General features: G+C 37.3%; 1 protein-coding gene across 1 annotated transcript; it reads left to right on the forward strand.

The window, feature by feature from the left end:
* Nucleotides 1–7,090: 7,090 nt before the first annotated feature.
* Nucleotides 7,091–18,993, forward strand: Cbr-saeg-1 (the record flags this gene model as incomplete). The annotated part of the gene is made up of 15 exons (XM_045237579.1): nt 7,091–7,207; nt 7,323–7,487; nt 8,047–8,115; nt 8,161–8,313; nt 8,365–8,472; nt 8,539–8,642; nt 11,744–11,837; nt 12,599–12,747; nt 16,712–16,871; nt 16,922–17,238; nt 17,357–17,502; nt 17,570–17,841; nt 17,891–18,156; nt 18,205–18,814; nt 18,910–18,993. 15 exons carry the CDS (start codon nt 7,091–7,093, stop codon nt 18,991–18,993), a joined length of 2,814 nt encoding a protein of 937 aa, XP_045093966.1.
* Nucleotides 18,994–19,195: the final 202 nt, after the last annotated feature.

Below are 19,195 nucleotides of genomic sequence, written 5' to 3' on the forward strand. Positions count from 1 at the left end.
GATAAATAAATCAACAATTTGTCCGTTGAGTCCACCGCTCGAGCTGACTGGAAACCTTCCATAAGTCACGTAGGCATCACAGAAAATATCTGATGAGTGTTTAGATGATCTGACAAAAGGCTTCTATTTTTCCGGAAGATTTACATTTTTACCAATTCTTTTATTTATGACCAACTATTATTTTCTCTGAATATTCTTTCAAATGAATTCATTTCTTTCAAATGAATTCACTTAATTCAGTCTGAGTTTGTTAACTTCATGAGCTTAACTTATCTCCCAATACCCCAAGATATCAAGCACAAGTTATGATCTTTTGATCTCTCAAAAAATCTACTTCTGAAGCACTCGCAAATCATCCAAAGCACGCGAAAACCTCCAATGCCAGTGTCTCATCAATCTTTTCGCTCTCCATTTTTCCCAGAACTACTGTTCCAAAAAAACCGAAAAGATGAGAGTGTTTCAATCTCCGTTTTGTTCTTTTTTTAAGCTCCCCAAGGGGCTAGGAGAGGGACGGAAAGTGTGCAAGTACTATTCTTCTTTCCTAACCATTTTCACTTTCTTCTTTCTGTTTTTTGGAGGGAAAAGAGGCAACTGCAGTTGTCATATTCATTTTTTCAAATTTGCAAAAAAAAGAGAAATTTATAATTAGAAGATCTTGCATATTCGAGTGCACCGTGACGTGACATCTTCTGCTTCGCAGCTGATTTTCTCTGTCGTCATCGTTATCTATCCTGCTACTTGGTTGTTAGAATAAGTATTGAAAACCGAGTCAAGTATATTAAGATTAGGCTATTTCAAATATCACCAGTTTCGCGATGAAGACTTTTTCGACAAATTATAAACGTCTAGGACCCTTACTAGTCTAGACAATTTTCTAACAATTTTTTACTGATTTCACATTAAAATCAAAATGAGCTGAAGTAGGTCACAAGATTTGGTTCTAGATGTGTGTTTCTGATTTCTATGACCACAATTAAGGCGAGGAGACCGAAAAGAGTACAAACGGCAGCTGAAGGTCTAATAATTGGATGTAAATGGCTTCTTTAAGAATATGGGAAATAATTTGTGGCAAAATGTATGAAAGGGAACCGTTAGTAATCGGACCATAACTGTGAAACTATGTTTCTTGAAAAAATATTCTGTAAAAAGTAAAAAAAAAACCCATCTTATTTTTATTTAAAAAAAAAGTTTTTTTGGTTATGGTCCGATCCCTAATGATTGTCTTTCTCTTTTTGTCACAAAAATTTTCCCATTTGCTTAAAGACACAATTTATAGCCACTTCGTAGGTCTTCAGCCGTCTTTTAAACACTTTCCGGCAACCTCGCCTTACCTGTAACCTGAAAACCACAACCCTTTGCATCTTTCCCTAATCGGACATGCTCCACTCGCTCAAAAATTGGAACACATTTGACAAATAATCTAGTAAAACAAAGGGGGTTTGTTTATCACCACTTCCCCCTCCATTGATCAAAACCTTATTAAAGAAAAGCCGCTTTACAGATCGAGTAGAGAGAAAGATATTCTCCATTTTGCTCCTTTTCCTATAATGGTTAATAACTGCCACGTCATCAACATTGTTTACCAGGTGACACTCTTCTTCTTTTTTTCCGTGCCTCTGACTGGTTCATTTTAGCCCTCAGGGCGACCTATTGAAAAGATTACACGGGCCGCCCGTTCACGTGTCCAACTCCCGCCCACCAAATAACTATGCTAGTTTGTGACCCACCGACTGAATGGCTGTAAACATTAAAAATAGAGAACTTGTGATTTTTTTTGTCTTTTGCAGAACAAAAAAAACATATTTCAGTATTTACGAGGTAGAAATAAAAATTGGGACATGGGAGTAGCATGCGAAAAAATATGCAGTGTGACTAATGTATAACAAATTTTGTAGCTGGTATTTTTTGTATTTTGAGTTTTTTTTCTTGTGGTGGAGATCTATAAATCTGAGAACTCATATGACTCAAGTCAACAAAATCGTTCAAAAAATGTAGTTGGAACCGAATATTATTGTGTTCCAAAATCCTTGGTTGAGAAATTGATAATTTCTAAAGATCCCGCCCAATTCTCACCGGTTTTTTATAAAGAGTAGCTCTGTAGAATACTCTACTTTCTAGGCTCATTAGTTGATCTTTTGCTAGCTTCCTTCTGAAAAGCTTGAAAGTTTGCAGATGCATAATTGTTCTTTGGTACTAGATTCTTTAGTATATAATTTGGTGAGTCTTCCCCAGAAAGTGATCTCTAGAATAATTTATCTCAAATATTTCGTATGAAGCAAATTCTTCAAATTTAATCCGTTTTCTCATAAACATCTTATGAAGCAAAACCTCAGTGGTTCCTATTCGGTTGTTCGATTTTTCAGAAATTGAGAGATTATAATCCATGTTTCGAAGAAATGAACTAGAGACTTGTTTTGAAAATAGTTCCCAAAAGCCTTCTTTTGTTATTCATTCAATTCCAAGAAATTCGTATAACCTTTAGATGATAATCCCTCGGACTAAATTTTCTAAAAGGATGATATATTTCATTAGACAGATTTTCTTGTATCCAGATGCTCTTTTCATTTCCATCTAGCTCTTTTATCCTCATTAGTCTTATCTACCTCTTCCATGAGAAAACATATTCATTTTAAACTTCGAGCTAAAAACCTGCCTGGCACAATTAAAAATGTAGGACCTCATGAATGGAGAAAATGCGGTGTGACGTCGTCATCTCCAGATGGACTCTCCTCAACTTCCAGAAGACGTCTTTTCATTGGCTCACCCATTCCTTCACACATACTTACATCCTTCTTCTTGTCCCATCATCATTTTCTTCGTCTCCTGCTACTTCTACTCCTTCTTCTCCTTACTTCTTCTCCTCATCATCACTTTCTTATATGTTGCTTTTTTCTCTCACTTCCTTCCCAGATATCCTTCGCGCTCCTCAGCATCTTTATTCTCGCCACACTCTCCACGTGCCCTTTTATTTACTTGGTTCCCTTCTCCCAATGCCTGACGGCCACTAACTCGTTGTCTCCGTCTCCATCAATCAGGCGTATCCAATATTTCACTCTCGTTTCCTTCATTCTCATCCGACATTTTTTCGCGCTCCTCTTCTCAGTCTCCTCTACTCTTTGCTTCTTCTTCTTCTATCTTCTCAACTTGGTTGAAACAGTGTCTTGTCCTTCTCCTCCTCTTTTCTCTCCTTCTTCTTCTTTTTCATCACAGACATTTTTTTCATCTGCGATGCGGTGAGTCGTGTGGTTTGGTGCACTTGTGGAGTACTCTTTTTTGTCTTTTTCTCATTATCTCGGATCTTATTCACATATGATTAAACCTATTTCGTTGTTTTTGTCCAGGTATTACTGTAGCTTCTCTTCTACCCCCACGTTTTCCCGTCATCTAACAACAAGCTTCTTTTTTAGTGATTACTGGGTTTGCGTTAACCCTGCTAGTTCCGTAATTCGTCATAAATCCCCAAAATCGTTTTGAAAGTGCATATATCGTAAAACAAAAAAGATCATGAGAAAACTCAAAAATGTTCCCACATTTAATTCTGTCGACCCTCCAGATTCCCATAAATGTTTAGTTTTAGGTCATAAACAAGGAGATAGACTGAGAAGTCAAAATTTGAACTTTATAACATGCTTATCAGAAAAGTTCTGCTATGGGATATTCTCCTCAGTCTTTTATTGAAATCTTCGAATCCAATGACTTTTCAGGCTACTGATATTTCTGGCTTTTACCTAAAATAACTTTGGAACTTCGAATCTGGAGAGTTCCTATTACATCTTATCTAGATCCATACTTATATGATTCCGGCCCGGACCAGCCTGGTCGGCGTTTAAAAAAAACATGTGAAAAATTGATTGAATTCCACCTCAAAGAAAGTGTCCTGGGGGTTTCCGCCCTTACAAAAGCATCGAAACTTTAAAATTGTTCAAAAATTTCAAAAAATATACCCAGATCAAGCTCAAAAATTTTAAAAATCAAGATTACCGTCAAGTTTCCAATCACAATATTTTGGATAATCGAATATTTACTATCTATTTGAACCCATCCAAAACGCCTTTTAATCTTTATCCTCTTGTCAGTCCTGTAAAACACCTGTTTCTATCCTCTCGTGTACCTTTCTTCTGCATTCTCTTTTCTATCTATCTTTTTTTCTCTCAACTTTGAAAGTTACTCACTTTTTGCTCCTGCTCCTCATCCTCACAGGTTGTTTCTCTTATCATCAAAATGATGTTTGACCGAGGATGACGCCTGTCTAAACCAAGTTTCGGTGGTGATAGTGACAACTTTCTTTCTTTCTTCTCAATTTGTTCCATATCCATTTTTCTTGAAACAGATCTCGTAGCAAGGGAAAAAAAAAGAAAAAAGTGGTGCCAATTAGTGACCTCTCCCCTCTCATTTTTCTCTCATGCCGTCTTCGTTGTAGTTGTCGCCTGCCTCAAGAATCGCCGCCTTCCGAACCTCCTAGCACTCCCGTTTTTCCCCGTTTTCTCTCTAATAATTCCCAGCGATTTTCATTTTTCTTTTTCGTTTCTTTTCTCCTTTCATCATCTGCGTCTCTTTTCTTTCCATCTTCAACTCTTTTTTCTATTAGCACTTGAATGAAAGTTGCACTTTTAAAATTTAACTTGTCAACAACAGGGAGAGATTCTTGATCAATCCTTATTTTTGTTTTAGTATCTCCCCATTTCGTTTTTGTTCTTTTTTCCATTTCTCTATAAAATACGAAACGGAAACGAAAAAAGAAAGAAAGAGAAGAAAAATCGAAGGGAAGACCAAAAGGTTTTGACAAATAGACTACCGAAAAACAAACAATATACGAGGGTTCTAGACGCAAGAGACGCAACTTTTACCTCTTTCTTTTTTGTGTTTGAGCCTAATCGCTTTTTTGGTGATTCGCTGATTTTGAAGTGAAAGAGGTGTGGTAGAAACCACCACTCCATGATATTAGATTACTGGTAACAGATTTTTAAATTCTACATAACTTCTAGAAGATTTTTGTCCAACCGTTCTTAAAAGTGCCGTTCTGAATACAATTCGAAACTCTCAAAGGTGAAAGATTGGGTCAATCATCTATTAAAGGAAATACGGTACTCTAGCTCCGATAAACAGTCTTCTATTTTTTGTAAATGTCTCCCAAGCTTTCGATATTCTGGTACCGAAAATCGACTAGACAGTCTAAAGCGAAGAAAGAAGTTGCAATCACTCTCGAAAAAAAACAGCGACGTCATCATGACGTTTTCTATAGTTCAATCCTGTTCGCCTGAATGCTACAATTAGGAATTTCCGCCTGCGATCTCAAGTGACTTTTCCGTTTTTTTTACTCTGAGTTCTTCTAAATTTTCTATATTTTCTGAATCTTCTTTCTTTTTTTCTTTTTTTTTACCACAAAAAAATATTTTGCATGAATTTTTTTCTACAAAACGATCTGATAAGATTATGTCATCGCTTTCTCTGATAGCGAGACTCGAAACCGGTTCTGTATTGTTTTCATTTGCTTTGCCTTTACTTAAAAGTCTTTACTTTTTTATTTTATTTTTCCGGTCTCCACGCCCATACGATGGCCATTTACAAGAGTGGTTAAATATTACGGTAATGGAGTGTTGTCTTTGAATACTTGACGTTTCTTGATTCATGGTTTTAATTCTTTATTTGTATCTTCACTTATAGATTAACTTGAAGGATTTCATATGAGATGAAATGCTCTCACAAAAAAGAGATGTAGAAAAAAAGATGTTCAATGATTGAAAAACATACATTTCTTCATGCCTTTTTAACAAAGCTTCTATTCATCTTTGAACTTCGCATTCGTTAAAAAAAGAAACTTTTTCATCATGATCAACCTTTTGAAGATTATCGAAATATCGTTTTCTGACCTATAAAGTTTGTGTGTTTAACTCTCATGCTTTTCTGGCACCATGGTCCAGAAACGTGACTATAAATGAATTATTAATCAGAAGAAATTCTAGGATGGCTAGAAGAAAATGAATCAACAATTCACACCCTCATCTTTTTTTCTCAAATTTGAACTTTCTTTTGCCTTTTGTTCCGATTGTCTTTCAGAATCGGAACTCTTCCCCGTTTTTCCTTTTCAGAAAACCACGTGATTTCTATTTCATTCTTCTCTTCTTCAAGACAAAATTGAAATGATGATGATGATGAGAAGTCGTTACTCTGTCAGTTCTCTTCTCAATCTTCTTTTTTCTGTCTCATTAAGGACTACTCATGTTTTTTTCTCTTCTCTATTTCCACCCACACAATCTTTCATTGACCAAAAGTCACAAGAATTAAAAATTTTTGTCAATGAATTAGTATTCATTTTTGAAAATTCGGTATTCCAGTCTCATTTGCGTTCTCTCATTTGTACGGTAGCTAATTTGAACATTCAGTTTATAGTTGTTTTTTGAGTGGCAGAGAATTTCACTGTATTTCGGGCGATTCATTTTTATCAAATCTGTGAATACCTAAATCAAACTGTTCAAAATCAGGAACTCAAGGATTATGAAAATTGGGATCGGAATCTTAGAATCGAAGCTTACGATATTTTATTTACAACTCCATCACAAATTTTAGGATACATTAATCACAGTTTATATTAGTTCTTTCCTTTTTTCTACCGCTTCTTCTCAACTTTATATCTCATTACAATGTTATCACTTATTATTTCTCACCCATATAATTTACGACACCGCTTCTCTTCAAAAGAGTACTTTCATTGCTCTTTGAACTCATCCACCACACCTTCTTTACTCCGTGTCTTTGCTACCATAAAAATCGTTTCTTCCGAGCGGCGCTCAAAAAACCAAAAAGTCCGATACAAAAAGCCATTCGGTAATGTATAATGTTGCGCCTAACCCATTTTTATTGATCATTTCTCTTCTCTTTTTTGCTCGCTATTCTCCGGTTTTTGGATCCATCGTTTGTCATTAATACTGTATTGTTTCCTCCCGAAAACAGGAGACCTCCGTATTTTCAGTTTCAATCTTTGGAAACATTTTTCAATGTTCTGATCTTTTAGGTCAACGTGGATCCGTTGCACAATCCGTTCGAATGGGGTGCTCCGGATGTGCCCCAGCCTCAACAAGCTATTAATCCTATGCCTCCACCTCAACATCCACCCAGTTATTATGCCCCACGACGATCGATTTCGACTATTACTGGACCAAATCGTCGAGATGTCGATGCATTCTATCAACACAACTTTCCACAAAAGGTAATTCTTTGTCATGAGATTCCGTGGGAATTCACAGAAGAATGAAGCATATTCAACTTGATTGGGGTTTTGAATGATTTTTCTTTCTTATGCATATGAGAATGAAGTATTACAGATGAATGGAAATGGAGAGCATGAATTTCAAGCACCATCGTCACACCATCAGAATCGACCGTCGATTATGTCAGGACAGTCAAACCAGTCTCAGCAACTACCAGTGAGTTTGGTGTTGAAACTCAAAATTATAATTTTTAGTCGATATCCAGTACCAACCGTTGTAGTGCAAAAATTATGAAAAAGTTGGACATGATGATATTTCCAAAATCAAAGCGTAGAGACCCAGATGTAAAAAACTAGCAAAATAGAAGATCCCTTTAATAGAAGTTCCCATCAAAAATGTGTTGTTTGTGATTAAACATTTCCGACCGTTTTCAAAAAATTCCGGAAACATTTATTTTTTGAAACACGACTTTTTTGCTCAAGTACTTGCTCAATTTTGGCGGAATTCGTATTTTTTCGAAACTTTCGATTTAGAAGATAAATAGCCGGAAGGTAGAAAAGCCCCTCTAATTGAAAGGCTTCCTCTTGGAGCAATCTCTGGCTCTTCTAATACAGATTTTACGGTAACTGTCGAACAATTATCCTTAAAGGCCAGATGTTTAACAATTTTTTCTATGATCCCAAACATAGTTGATCCCAAAATTTGAGAAAACCATGATTTCTGTAGTAAGAGAAAACAATTCTAAACTTAAGCCTGACGCATTCATTCATAACATCTCTACTTCTATCGAATTTTCGCATTTTGTTTTCTCAACTGATCTAGAAATATTGTTTTTCAGACCAAGAATTTCTCATATGAGCCACTTCGATTTTCACCACCAAATGTTACACCGCCGCCACAGTTCAATGTAAGTTCCAAAAACCATATTTCTTGAAAATCAGAATTATTTCAGGAAAACAATCGAAAAAGCAATCAACGCGTTCGTTTCGATGAACTTCCAAACTATCCAAACCCCAATAACTTCTCGGTGCCTCCTCGAAAATGCTCTCTGGCTCCGAACTTTTTCTCATCCCAAAACTCTCATCATATGTACCCTGACCAATATGTAAGACCTTGATCAGATTTGAAATATTGAACTCATGAACATTTCTTTCAGACACCTCGTACGTGGCAAAACAACGAATTCATGCCAAACCATCAAATCCATCCTTATCATTCTAATCACCAACAACCTCCTCCGCCACATCCAGATTGGACAAATCAGGTGAGGATTAGCATCAATTTTAGAAAATGTTTTTAATGGTCTGGGTCTGAAATGATTCGGTTTCAGCCTGTTACTAACGGAAATCACAACCAATCTCATAATCCAATGCACATGAGAAAACATTCCAGTGGTCCGCGTGTAGATATCAAGTTGGAGCATGTTGATAATCCGTAAGTTGGAATTTTTTTAAAGTTATAGGGTCGGGAGATATTTATGCCAAGTTTGATTCTGAGGTACCATGGTGCGGCGATGAGATATTTTCAAGAACTAATGAAGGTACTGTAGTTTCTAAAAAAGAAAAACACACAGACTTCCCAATACTGTAATAAAATAATTGAAAAATCACATGTACATAATTGGCAACAGTAAGAAGAGAAAAACGTGCACAATAAGCTACTTTTTGATTTTGTTTGGATAGATTCTTACATAATTGTTGTGTCATCAAAAACAATTCAACTACTGTAAAACTCGTAATAAACTTTTAACTTTGAGTCAATTTATCTCGATTTCTGTCAAATACATCAAAAAGTGGCCAACTGATAAATTTTTTATCATAGTTTCAAAATTGTTTTGTCAGTTGACAGATATCTTACACAGGAGCCAAGAAAAGTTAACTCAAACTTGATAGTGCGGGGGAGGGGGTCCCTTCTAATACAGGTTTTACGGTATAATAAATTCATTTTTCTACAACTTTGTCGTGAAAATGGTTTTTCTCGCAAAATGCAAAGACGCCTGAAAATCTATAAGTCGGAAAAATACATTTTTCTGGAATAGCATTTCCCGACCAAAAAATATTCTCATCTTTACCAACTCAGAGTTTTGCATAAGATGGGTTGCTGAAGCTGACAAGATGAGGCTCATTCCTATTCATTTCCTTTTCCAGCTCGTCTTCTTCTTCCTTATATTTTAGTTTTCTGAAAGCCGTTGTTCATCAGCTGAAAAAGTGAAAAACGGAAGTATTCTTTTCCATTTCATTTTTTTTTCCAGAGTACATGTCACTGGAACCACCACAACACGGATAGTAGTGTCCCGGAAACATGAAAAAATACCCTTTTGTGCTTTCTAGTAGCTTGAAGCATAATTTCGGTAGAAATAAGTCTTGTTGAATTTGTGGGAAAACATTGCTCGTTTTTCGTGAATCTCCAAGTTTTAAAAATTCTAAGAACTTTGCCAATCAGGAAATAACAAGTTAGAAAGGCAATCTGAACATATATAGTTTTATTTTTGAACGCCTCAGTGAGGAGTCCTCACAAAATAATTGAAACTGGAAATGTGGCATCTGTACCAACCGTATAATTAGAAGGGTCTCTTTGGTAAAAGGCCTCTCTAATAGAAGGGCCCCTGAAAAAGAGGAATCTTCTCAAAATGTGATGTTTAAAATTTGAAATTCCTTTAGATTTTCAAAAAAAAAAAAAAAATATTCCTGAAATTCTAAAATTTCATGAAAATTGGTTGAAACACTATTTTTTGCCCACAAACTTAATTTTTGGTGAAATTTATAGATTTTTCATGAACGAGAAATCACCGAACTTTTCGATGCAAACTTTTCAAAAAAAAATGGCCGGAAAAAAAGAATACCAAGTTAAAAATCTGTTCACTCTAGAAGAGCAATCTTCTTTAACCTCTAAACTGATCACTTTCATCCAAAAATCCTTCATTAAGAATTTCAGATTTTCCAGACAGAAAATGTACTCCGTTTTTTTTTGAGATATCCGATTTTCTAATGACGTTAACGCGTTAGTTTTTTTTTCCAGTCACAAGCTATAAATTATCTATCGAAACCAAAAATTGTGGGAAAAAGTTTAGGACTCAAGAACCTATGTTAGTTCAAGGATCTTCTCAGAAGGCGAGAGTACAACTGATTTCAGAATCAGAAGAATATGAAGAAGACAGTGTTTGTGCATGTTGGTTCTGTCTGTCTCTTCTTCAATTTCCGTTTTTCTTTCTACTTTGTTTTCATCATCAAGAAAAAAACAGAAGTAGGTGTTCCTAAAATATCTCAAGGCACAGAAACCTAAATAAACTTCAGCTGTTCTTCGATTTAGGTTTCTGGCATTGATCTATGTCATTTCATAGACTAATTGACCTTTCCACGTCATTTTGATACACTTTTTGTTTTCAAATTCGTTTTGTTCCATGTTTTCTATTGCAGAATTGCGATCGTAGCCGTTGTTTTCAACCGAAAAAAAATTGAAAAAAAAGAGAGAGAAAGAGAGAGAGAGAGCGGGAGAGCGGAAAAGAAGGAGAAGAAGAAGAGAAAGAGGGCGTATGTGTCTATATGTCTGTCCCAAGTCTCAGGGCTTGTCTTTTTTTCTTTCCCTTCCTTCTTCTATTTTTCCTCTTTTTTTTCGTTTTACCGCCTGAAAAAGATGAAAAGTAGGCCTGAAAAAATGGAGAGATCGCAATTTTCCGCCATCGAGAAAAGTTTTGTAATTCTGTCTAAATCATGAACAAGTGTGTGACTGTTTTTTACCTGTTCCTCCTTTTTCGTGTTCTTCATGATTTTTGGTTTTCTGATGGGTGAGAAAAAAGAGATGGGGTATCTCACTTGGTCACGAGTAGTATATATAAGAATTCAAGATATCGCTTAGTTTTCTTCCATTTTTTGAATTGTTTGCCAACTGTTTCTAATTCAAAGTCAGCTGGGTTTTTAAAAATGCCAATTTAAAAATCAAGAATCGTTTCTAAATTTTGTTCAAAACTTATACCAATAACCTGGAAACCTTCATGTTTGTGAAGTGACTCAAGTTTAAGTAAATCGTTTTTGAGCCATTCACTACAGTTGGAATCTCTCATTTTAACTTTTCCAAAAATATGATGTTCTTGACAACCACTTCCTCCTGTGTTTTTCATACACAAAAAACCGTAACTCTCTGACGAATTTCGTATTTCCACCTTTTTTCCGTATTTGAGTGGCAGCTTTTCAAATACAGCACAATATAATCTGTGAATCATCTCTCCCTCATCAAAACACAATTTTTCCTTTTTTTTCGCGTTTTTTTCGATCCTCGTTCTGTTCAGTTTTTACAACGGTTTTTTTTTCGGAGCGATTTAAAAGGATCAACATTGAACTGAAACAAAAAAAATAATTGTCGGATTTTGAACAACTTTAGTTTTTAATACATTCCTATCGAGATCGGTTTCATATACTGAATGATGTATTATATATTTTTTCGGAAGCTCTTATTCCTAAATCCTTCTGTAATCAAGTCTCAAACCTTGAAAAACGGAAAAAAACTATGAAAAGAACGAACTTATATCTTCATTTCAGATTCGGCAATCTATCTCACGACATGATGGATGTGACAAGCAGTGGGCAACCCCCACAACAGACTGTGAAATCGGAGATGTTGTCACCACTTAAGGTATGTGATTCAAAATGGAATCTATAGATACGTGCATCTCTGATAAGGAAGTATAGAGTTTGTAATTGGTGCACCCAGGTGCCTATGACTATTGAGTTAGGATAATTATAGTGCGGCATTTCAGAAACCAAAGCGCGTTTTTATTGATTTCTTGAACAGAAGAGTTGAAAAAAAAGAAACTAATTCAATTACCCTTCCGTTGTCTAGAACAATTTAATGAAAACGAAACTTGCCTGCCTTCAAATTATTGCCTTCCAATTCACCTTATTTCAGTTTGTATCTAGTCTGACTCTTATATTCTTATCTTAAGATTTCCAAAGTCTTTTTCATCCTACACCCTTCCATTTTGTAGACCTCCTATCTAGACAAAACAAACAAATATGCCGCTTTCTCCTTTATTTTTTTCACCAAAAAAGACCCTCTTCTTTTTCTTTAGACAAACCTTGCGCACGTACGGATCTCGGTTCGAAAGTTCAATCTTTTCACAAGAGTCAAAGAACATTTATGTTATGCCAAAAAAGTTTATATGTGTCTATTTCTTTATCACCTGCCCCGCGACTTCATATTCCTCTCATTTTTGATGCGGTTTTCGTATCTCTTCGTTTTTGTTCCACTTGCCCTTATCACATTGCAGATGGGGTTCTCCGCACTTTCTCTTAGACAGTTCTCAGGTTTTCGATATATTTATCAGGTGTTTGGATGATTTGTATCCCTTCTCTTCCTCATCTGATTCTAAAGAAGACAAAGTACAATATTTTCAGATGGACCAGTTGGATCCGTCTAAACAAGTACCGTCTCCAACTTTCTTGTCCATGTCGTCGTCACTTCTTCTGAAACAACAACAACTTCAGCATAAGAAATCTCATCACAATGTTCCATCCAGAAAAGCTTCGATTATGGCATTAAAAAGGTGAGTGCATCATTTTTCTTTTGAGTGAAAAAAAACCATCTGGCTCAACGGCTCGACGATTTTTCGATTTCGCACGGTGCAAATTTCCACTCGTTCTGTCTCTTCTTGCGAACTGTTTGTGTGTCTGATGTTTGCACGTGATCACATCACTCACCTCCTTGTCCTTCTTCTTCTTCTTCTTCGTTTTTATTCTCTCTTGCAAAGAATTTCATTGAGGGAGGTATTCGCAAGTTTTTGCTTCCCTTTTGCCCCCGACATGCGGGTGTCGCGCCAGCTACCGACACCAAACTGGTTATGTAGTTGTAGTTGGGAATAGACATGAAACGGTTCAAGTGATATTGTAGAAAACGAACAAAATTGATGAACTTTTTCACTTTCCCTTCAGGAGCCTGATTTTTGAGAGTTTCTATTGCAATTTTCCTTGTAAACAAACTGTCGATCTCTGAATTTCGAATAAAAAGTTCATATCATGGATATCGATGTACATATAAAAGAGTTTGTTCACATCCTCCCATTGTTCGGAATGTTTCCCTGTCAGAGAGTCTAGACCCCCTCCATTCCCCTGGATCTTTGCTGTTCCTAACTCTCAATTCTAGAATTCTGCTTTAAGTATATATATATTTTATGTCGTTCCTTCGTTTCCACTAGACTCCTCTTTTTGTGTTATGATTTAGAAAGAAAAAAAACAACAAAAAGAGAGATTTCTAATTTCCTGTCTACTACAGAGAGCTCCTCGCACCTCCCTCATATTCTTCTTTTTTCTTTATTTTCATACCTAGCACCCAAATATCGTTCGTCAGGTTTTTGTATCACTGATCATCAACATCATTTTTGAAGGATATCTGTCCCTTCCTTCAGTTTTTCCCACAATGCCCGTTTTTCTCGATCGGCGGTCGCCTGATGCTTCTTCCTCATTTCTTCCCGAAAAAATAGTAGAGTGCCTCTGGAGAAATGAGAGAGATTCGGGAAAGGACGTGCATTTGCAGCCCCAGCAGCAGCAACAGCAGAAGCGACTGCTGGCTGCAGGAGAAGAAAAAACATCGGAAGGGTGTGGTGTCTCGTGACCCAGCTGTCCCCAGTCTGCTGTCTCTCTAACAAAGCATGCTATAAACATTTATCTCGTAGCTTTTTGGTGTCTAAGAAGAAATGAAAGTAGTGGAAGAATGGGATGAACGAACGGATTCGTCATTGGGGATGCTTGCATCTTCTAATCAGATGTCTTCTCTTCGTTCCGGGGAACTCGAGGGGTGGAGACGGAGATGGTGGAGAAAGCATGAAGTGATCACTAGACTAACCATCAAGCAGTCCTACATTTCGAAAGGGGTTCTCCTTATATCGTCCGAAGGAATCTATCGGAAACGTAGCATTTAGAGACCACTGATTCTCTATAGAGCGACATTTCAAACTAACCTTGTTGACACTGTGTTAGCAGGGACAGTTGACTGACTCCTCCTTTGAACTATTCAAATTCTCTTTTGCATTCATTTTTGTTTGCCTATTCAAAGATCTACGAAAGAGAGAATTTTTCTAGTTTCAGATTGAATCTTTAGAATCTTTAATTTGAGTCCAAAAAATTCGTATCCTTCTAAAGCTAAGATTCAGCGATAAGGATTAGGTCTTAAAAGATTATAGGGTTGTAAAACTATAATAACCTTTTGATTAATATTCATATCCTTCATCTTCTCTCCTCGTCTCTTGACCAGTTCCTACTTCGTTTTTATTTTTTGTTTTTGCTCATCTTAATGCACGATTCATGCACTTTTGCAAGCGCAATAAGAAGAGCAGCCCCAACATCGCTCGAAATATCTTCTCTTTCCTTTTTTTCCTTCTTTTTTCATCCGTGCTCTCTGTCCGTTTCCGTCCAAATGCCCCCTTCTTTCTGCGGAAGGAAAAAAGGGGAGATAGCTCAACAAAAAACGTGTTGTGCTCTATTTTCTCCAGGCTCTCCTTTCCCTTTGGATCTCTGTGGTTTACGGGGTCCCTTCGGCTATTCTTTCGGAATGAGCTCATGTCCAGCTGTTGCAAATGTGCACCAGTGAATCACGTGATTTCTTATCAATACGATCGTTGTTTTTGTTCCATTCCTTTCTCTCTCTCTCTTTCTCAGTCCACAGAAGCATCCCGTTCAAGTTCGGTGAAACAACAAACAGACAGTGTCTCATGTCCTGTTAATCTTTGCACTACCTGCCCCAACCTGCGTCCTCTCTGATTCCTACGATGTTTCAACACCTTTCTCCTCTGTCAGCATTGAAAACAGGAGAATGCGAAAAGTGGTTGCGTGCACCTTTGGTTTGGCGCGGCGACGGCGACCAACGGTGTACCGCCGGTGGTGCTGATGATGAAAAATTGCAAACCTACAATATCGTTTCAGGTTTAGCCATTTTCATATTAGAAGTAACACTCATAGAAAAATCAATTTCTAGATTGAACTGTTGTTTTTTGCAGTTTCATCCTCTATCCTCTAATCCGTTTCTTTTTTTTAATACCTCGAACCTAATTTCCGTTCATATCCCAAAGTGCATCTAGCAAGGAAAACACATGTACGAAAAATATAAATTTGTGAACGTCTCTGGGAAAACATGAACGCTTTCATCAGAGATCCTAATCGTAATTTTTGGAAAACCAAGAATGATTCGAGGAAATTCTTAGTACCTGAACAACGAAAACCGTTCAATCTGTCTGTTTATTCAGCCGAATTCAAATTAATTACTGAGGGACGGGAATGTCTTTTGAGATTCAGTTCACGGACCTAAGACCACAAAGATTCTGATTTTTAAATACCCTCTTCGTCTGATTTTCAAATTCAACTACCGTATAACCTGTACTAGAAGGGCTTCTAACATTTAACTTTTAGCCAGTTTTTCTGGCTTCCTGTCAAAAATATAGGAAAGTTGTCAGCTAATAAATTGCTTATCATGGTATCAGAAGCGATATGTTAGTTGACATTTTTGATATCTTGAATAAGGATTGATATAATTCAAATTTTACAGTTTTGGAGCTCTTCTATTACAGGTTTCCAAGCAACTCTGTCGTTTCAGAGGAGACCTCTTTTTGAAATATATTTGTTAGGTCCATTTTTTAATGACTGTTTTGTACACCTCCCAGGATAATCTGAAATAACAGAGGGAGACACAGAAAAAAAGTTGAACTTTGTGTTTTTGTTTTCCTTCCTCTTTCCACGGACAGAAAATACTTTTCTTTTGCTTCCTCTTCTGTTTTTTTTCTTGCATTTGTTCCATTCTGTTCTTGTCTGTATGTCCCGAGTTTGCTCGGAATGTTTTTGTTAGATTTCCTAATTCTGAACAATAAGTTTCCCACTTTGAGACATAAAAAGGCACAAAAAAAGAGACTCGTCTCCCCGGAAATTCCCAATCTTTTGTATGCACATACGTGCTCCTTTTCTACGACTTTTTCATCTTTTTCGGTCAAAAAGTCTTTCCCGTCTTGCTTCTGCTGAAATGATCAAAGTTCGAGCCAACCGAGTTTTTCTCTCCTACGTCTGCCCATTTTCTCCGTCCATCAACCCACAAACACTTCCATTTTATTTCTGCAATTGCAGTCATTACCACCTCTTCTCTCTTCTCTGGTACCTGCAAAAAACACGTAATCTTTCCAGTTTTGTAGAGTGTCGTTTTGTCTACCAACTTCCGTGTTCTTTGTCTGTAAAACTCTCATGATTTAGTTCTCCTTTCAATATTCCTCCTGACTGTCTGATAGCACTGCGGGGCAGCATAAAAAGTGTCACTTCCATGTTGTTATTGTCCATTCCATCCCACACTAAAAGCGTTGTTGCATCGAGCAGAAAGCAAAAAAATTTGGCTTGCGTGTGCTTCTCCAATTCTGATAACAGGCAACGACCTCTTGCCCGCCTCGATTCTAGCCCTTTTGCTCCTCCTACCCTCCCATGATTTTTTCATTCGATTCTCATTGCATTCAAAATGATTCTCAACACTGGGAATTTCAGTCAACTACGTACCCCACGTGGGTCTCAACTCAATCCATTGTCTTCTTGCACTGAACTTCTACCGTATACGCCACCTCCAATCCTGGCTCCCATGCGTAACGGATCAGGACTATTCTGTCAGATTGCCAAATCGGCGAACTCATTATTGCCAGTTGCAGAGGTAATTTTTTTCAATTTATTCCCGAAAGAAATCAATCAAATGCCTTTCAGCAGATTGCCGGTTCTCCAAGCTGCAGTAATGGATCAGATGCAGATGTGAAGAGCATTCTGAATGGCAAAAAGAAGAGTGAAGATGGAGACGGACCATCGAGAAAAAATGGGTTCTTCTATATGGCTCAGCAAATGAACCAAACCAATTTCGCCAATGAGCTTGAGGCTTTGAGAAAAGAATCTTGGGCGTCGACGTCGTCAGCTGATGAAAAAATGCAGGCAGAAAGAAAAGAGTCGCTGGAAGCAATCAGAAAGTCGTCGTGCATGTCTGACAGCTATTACGATTATGATGGACCGAAGATCAGTGATCCGAATCCGTAAGTATTTCTTCAATTATTATTCTGAAGATTTATAATTTTGCTCAAAAACGAATTGAGTTGACATAATATTGAAACACAAAAAAAGTTTGTTTAAAAAAAAAAGCATCACTTTCAGGCACATAAATTTGGGGAAAACCTATCAAGCCCGTGTGAAGAAATGGGCAGAAAGACAAGTACCACAATCGGAAAGAGACGACATTGAAGACCGAGATGAGTGTGTGTTTTCTTCGGAAATCCTGAAAGACATTGATGTAGAACAAAGTAAGTTTTTCTTCTATCTATTCCGAAAAAAAGCATCCGTTGTCTCTATAATCAAATTTCATTTCAGTCAATGCATTCGAATTGCTTGCATGCAGTCAAGCTTGTCCGAGAGCCGGAAGAAACAAGGAATTGGCAATTCATCTGCTCATGGAAAACAAAGGAAACATTGAAGCAGCCGTTGACGATTTGTTGAGAAGTGATACTTTGGATTGGGAACATTACTCAAATATCTTCGGATACACTTACAACGACACGACGCTCTGGACTCCAGAAGAGATTTCACAATTCCAAGATGCAATTTATAAGTCAGAGAAAGATTTCGACAAGGTTGCTGTTGAGGTATGTCATTGCGAAAACCTTCGTCTGAAATTCAATCTCTCATTTTCAGATGTCTGGAAAATCAGTCAGAGATTGTGTTCAGTTCTATTATTCGTGGAAGAAAGACTGTCCAGATGACTACCGAAAATTGAGAAACCTGAGACGAAAGAGGCAGTTGTTGGATATCAATTTGCAGAAGAATCAACTGGAAGAGCCAGAAGGTCCACCGAAAAAGAAAATGTCGTTGATGGAATCTGGAGAGTCGGATAATGAATCCACTGCTACAGAAACTTCCTTCGTTGGTAATGGACTTTTGGAGTTCCGAGACCGCGCCTTGTAAGCCTTGAAGGTTTATGATATACTTGCTTTATGAATATTTTTCAGCACCTCTCCAATAATGTCATCACCAAGAGAGGAAGCACTTCTTGGAATGTCTCCAGTCTCAAAAGATTTGTTTGGAATCCAGAAGAACTACCAGCCATCAGTTCCACGTGCTCATCATACTCCATCAGCTTCTGCCGGCAAGAAGGGAGCTCAACCAAGTGCTGATGGATTCTTCCACTGCCGTCTTTGTGATAAGTGTTTCGAGAAAGTAAAGTCTCTGAATGCCCATATGAAGTCTCATGCAATGAAGGCAAGAGCAGAGCAAGAAGCCAAAGCTCATGATGCTCAAATCGCTGCAGCTGCTGCTCAACTGACTAGTGCAGTTGGGAACGCTGTTGGAAATGCAGTTGGAAATTCAGTTGGAACTACTGTAGCATCATCACCGTTGAATCCATTTGGAAATGGTCATCTCGGAATTACAATTCCTTCAACAATCGGAAGTTTAACTCCACAGCAATTGACACCTCAGCAAATAAACATCAATCAACAGTTGCAATCGCAATTGAACTCTTTGAGTAGTCTTAGTTCTCAACTCAATTCACCACTCACTCCACAACAGCAACTTCAGCAGTTCACTCAGCAGCAACTCATGGCAAGAGCCATGCAACAGGTAAAACTACGTTGACTTTTGCTGTTCTTCAATTTTCATTAGACTATAACTTTTGACATTTATTACATGAATTCACATATCAATTGGACTTTCAGAACCTCTTCCAACCGGTCACCTCAACACCACTCGTACAATCAACGCATCCACTGATCCAAGCGGGTCTCCATTCCATCAACTAATCTCTTCATTTTTGAATTTCTATCTTTCACAACATCATCACAAACAGCGTTTTCCATGTTTTTTAAAGTTCAATCTCGTCCGGTTATCGGGTCACATTCCATCTAGTTTTCCGTTCCTTTCTCGGTTGCATAACACTAGTTTTATCCCATTGATTCGAACCATCCCCCCGTCTAGTCTCTTCCTAAGTAGTTCTATGTCCCC

The sequence above is a fragment of the Caenorhabditis briggsae genome (genome assembly GCF_000004555.2).
Source record: "Caenorhabditis briggsae complete genome, chrV, whole genome shotgun sequence".
Lineage (NCBI taxonomy): Eukaryota > Metazoa > Nematoda > Chromadorea > Rhabditida > Rhabditidae > Caenorhabditis > Caenorhabditis briggsae.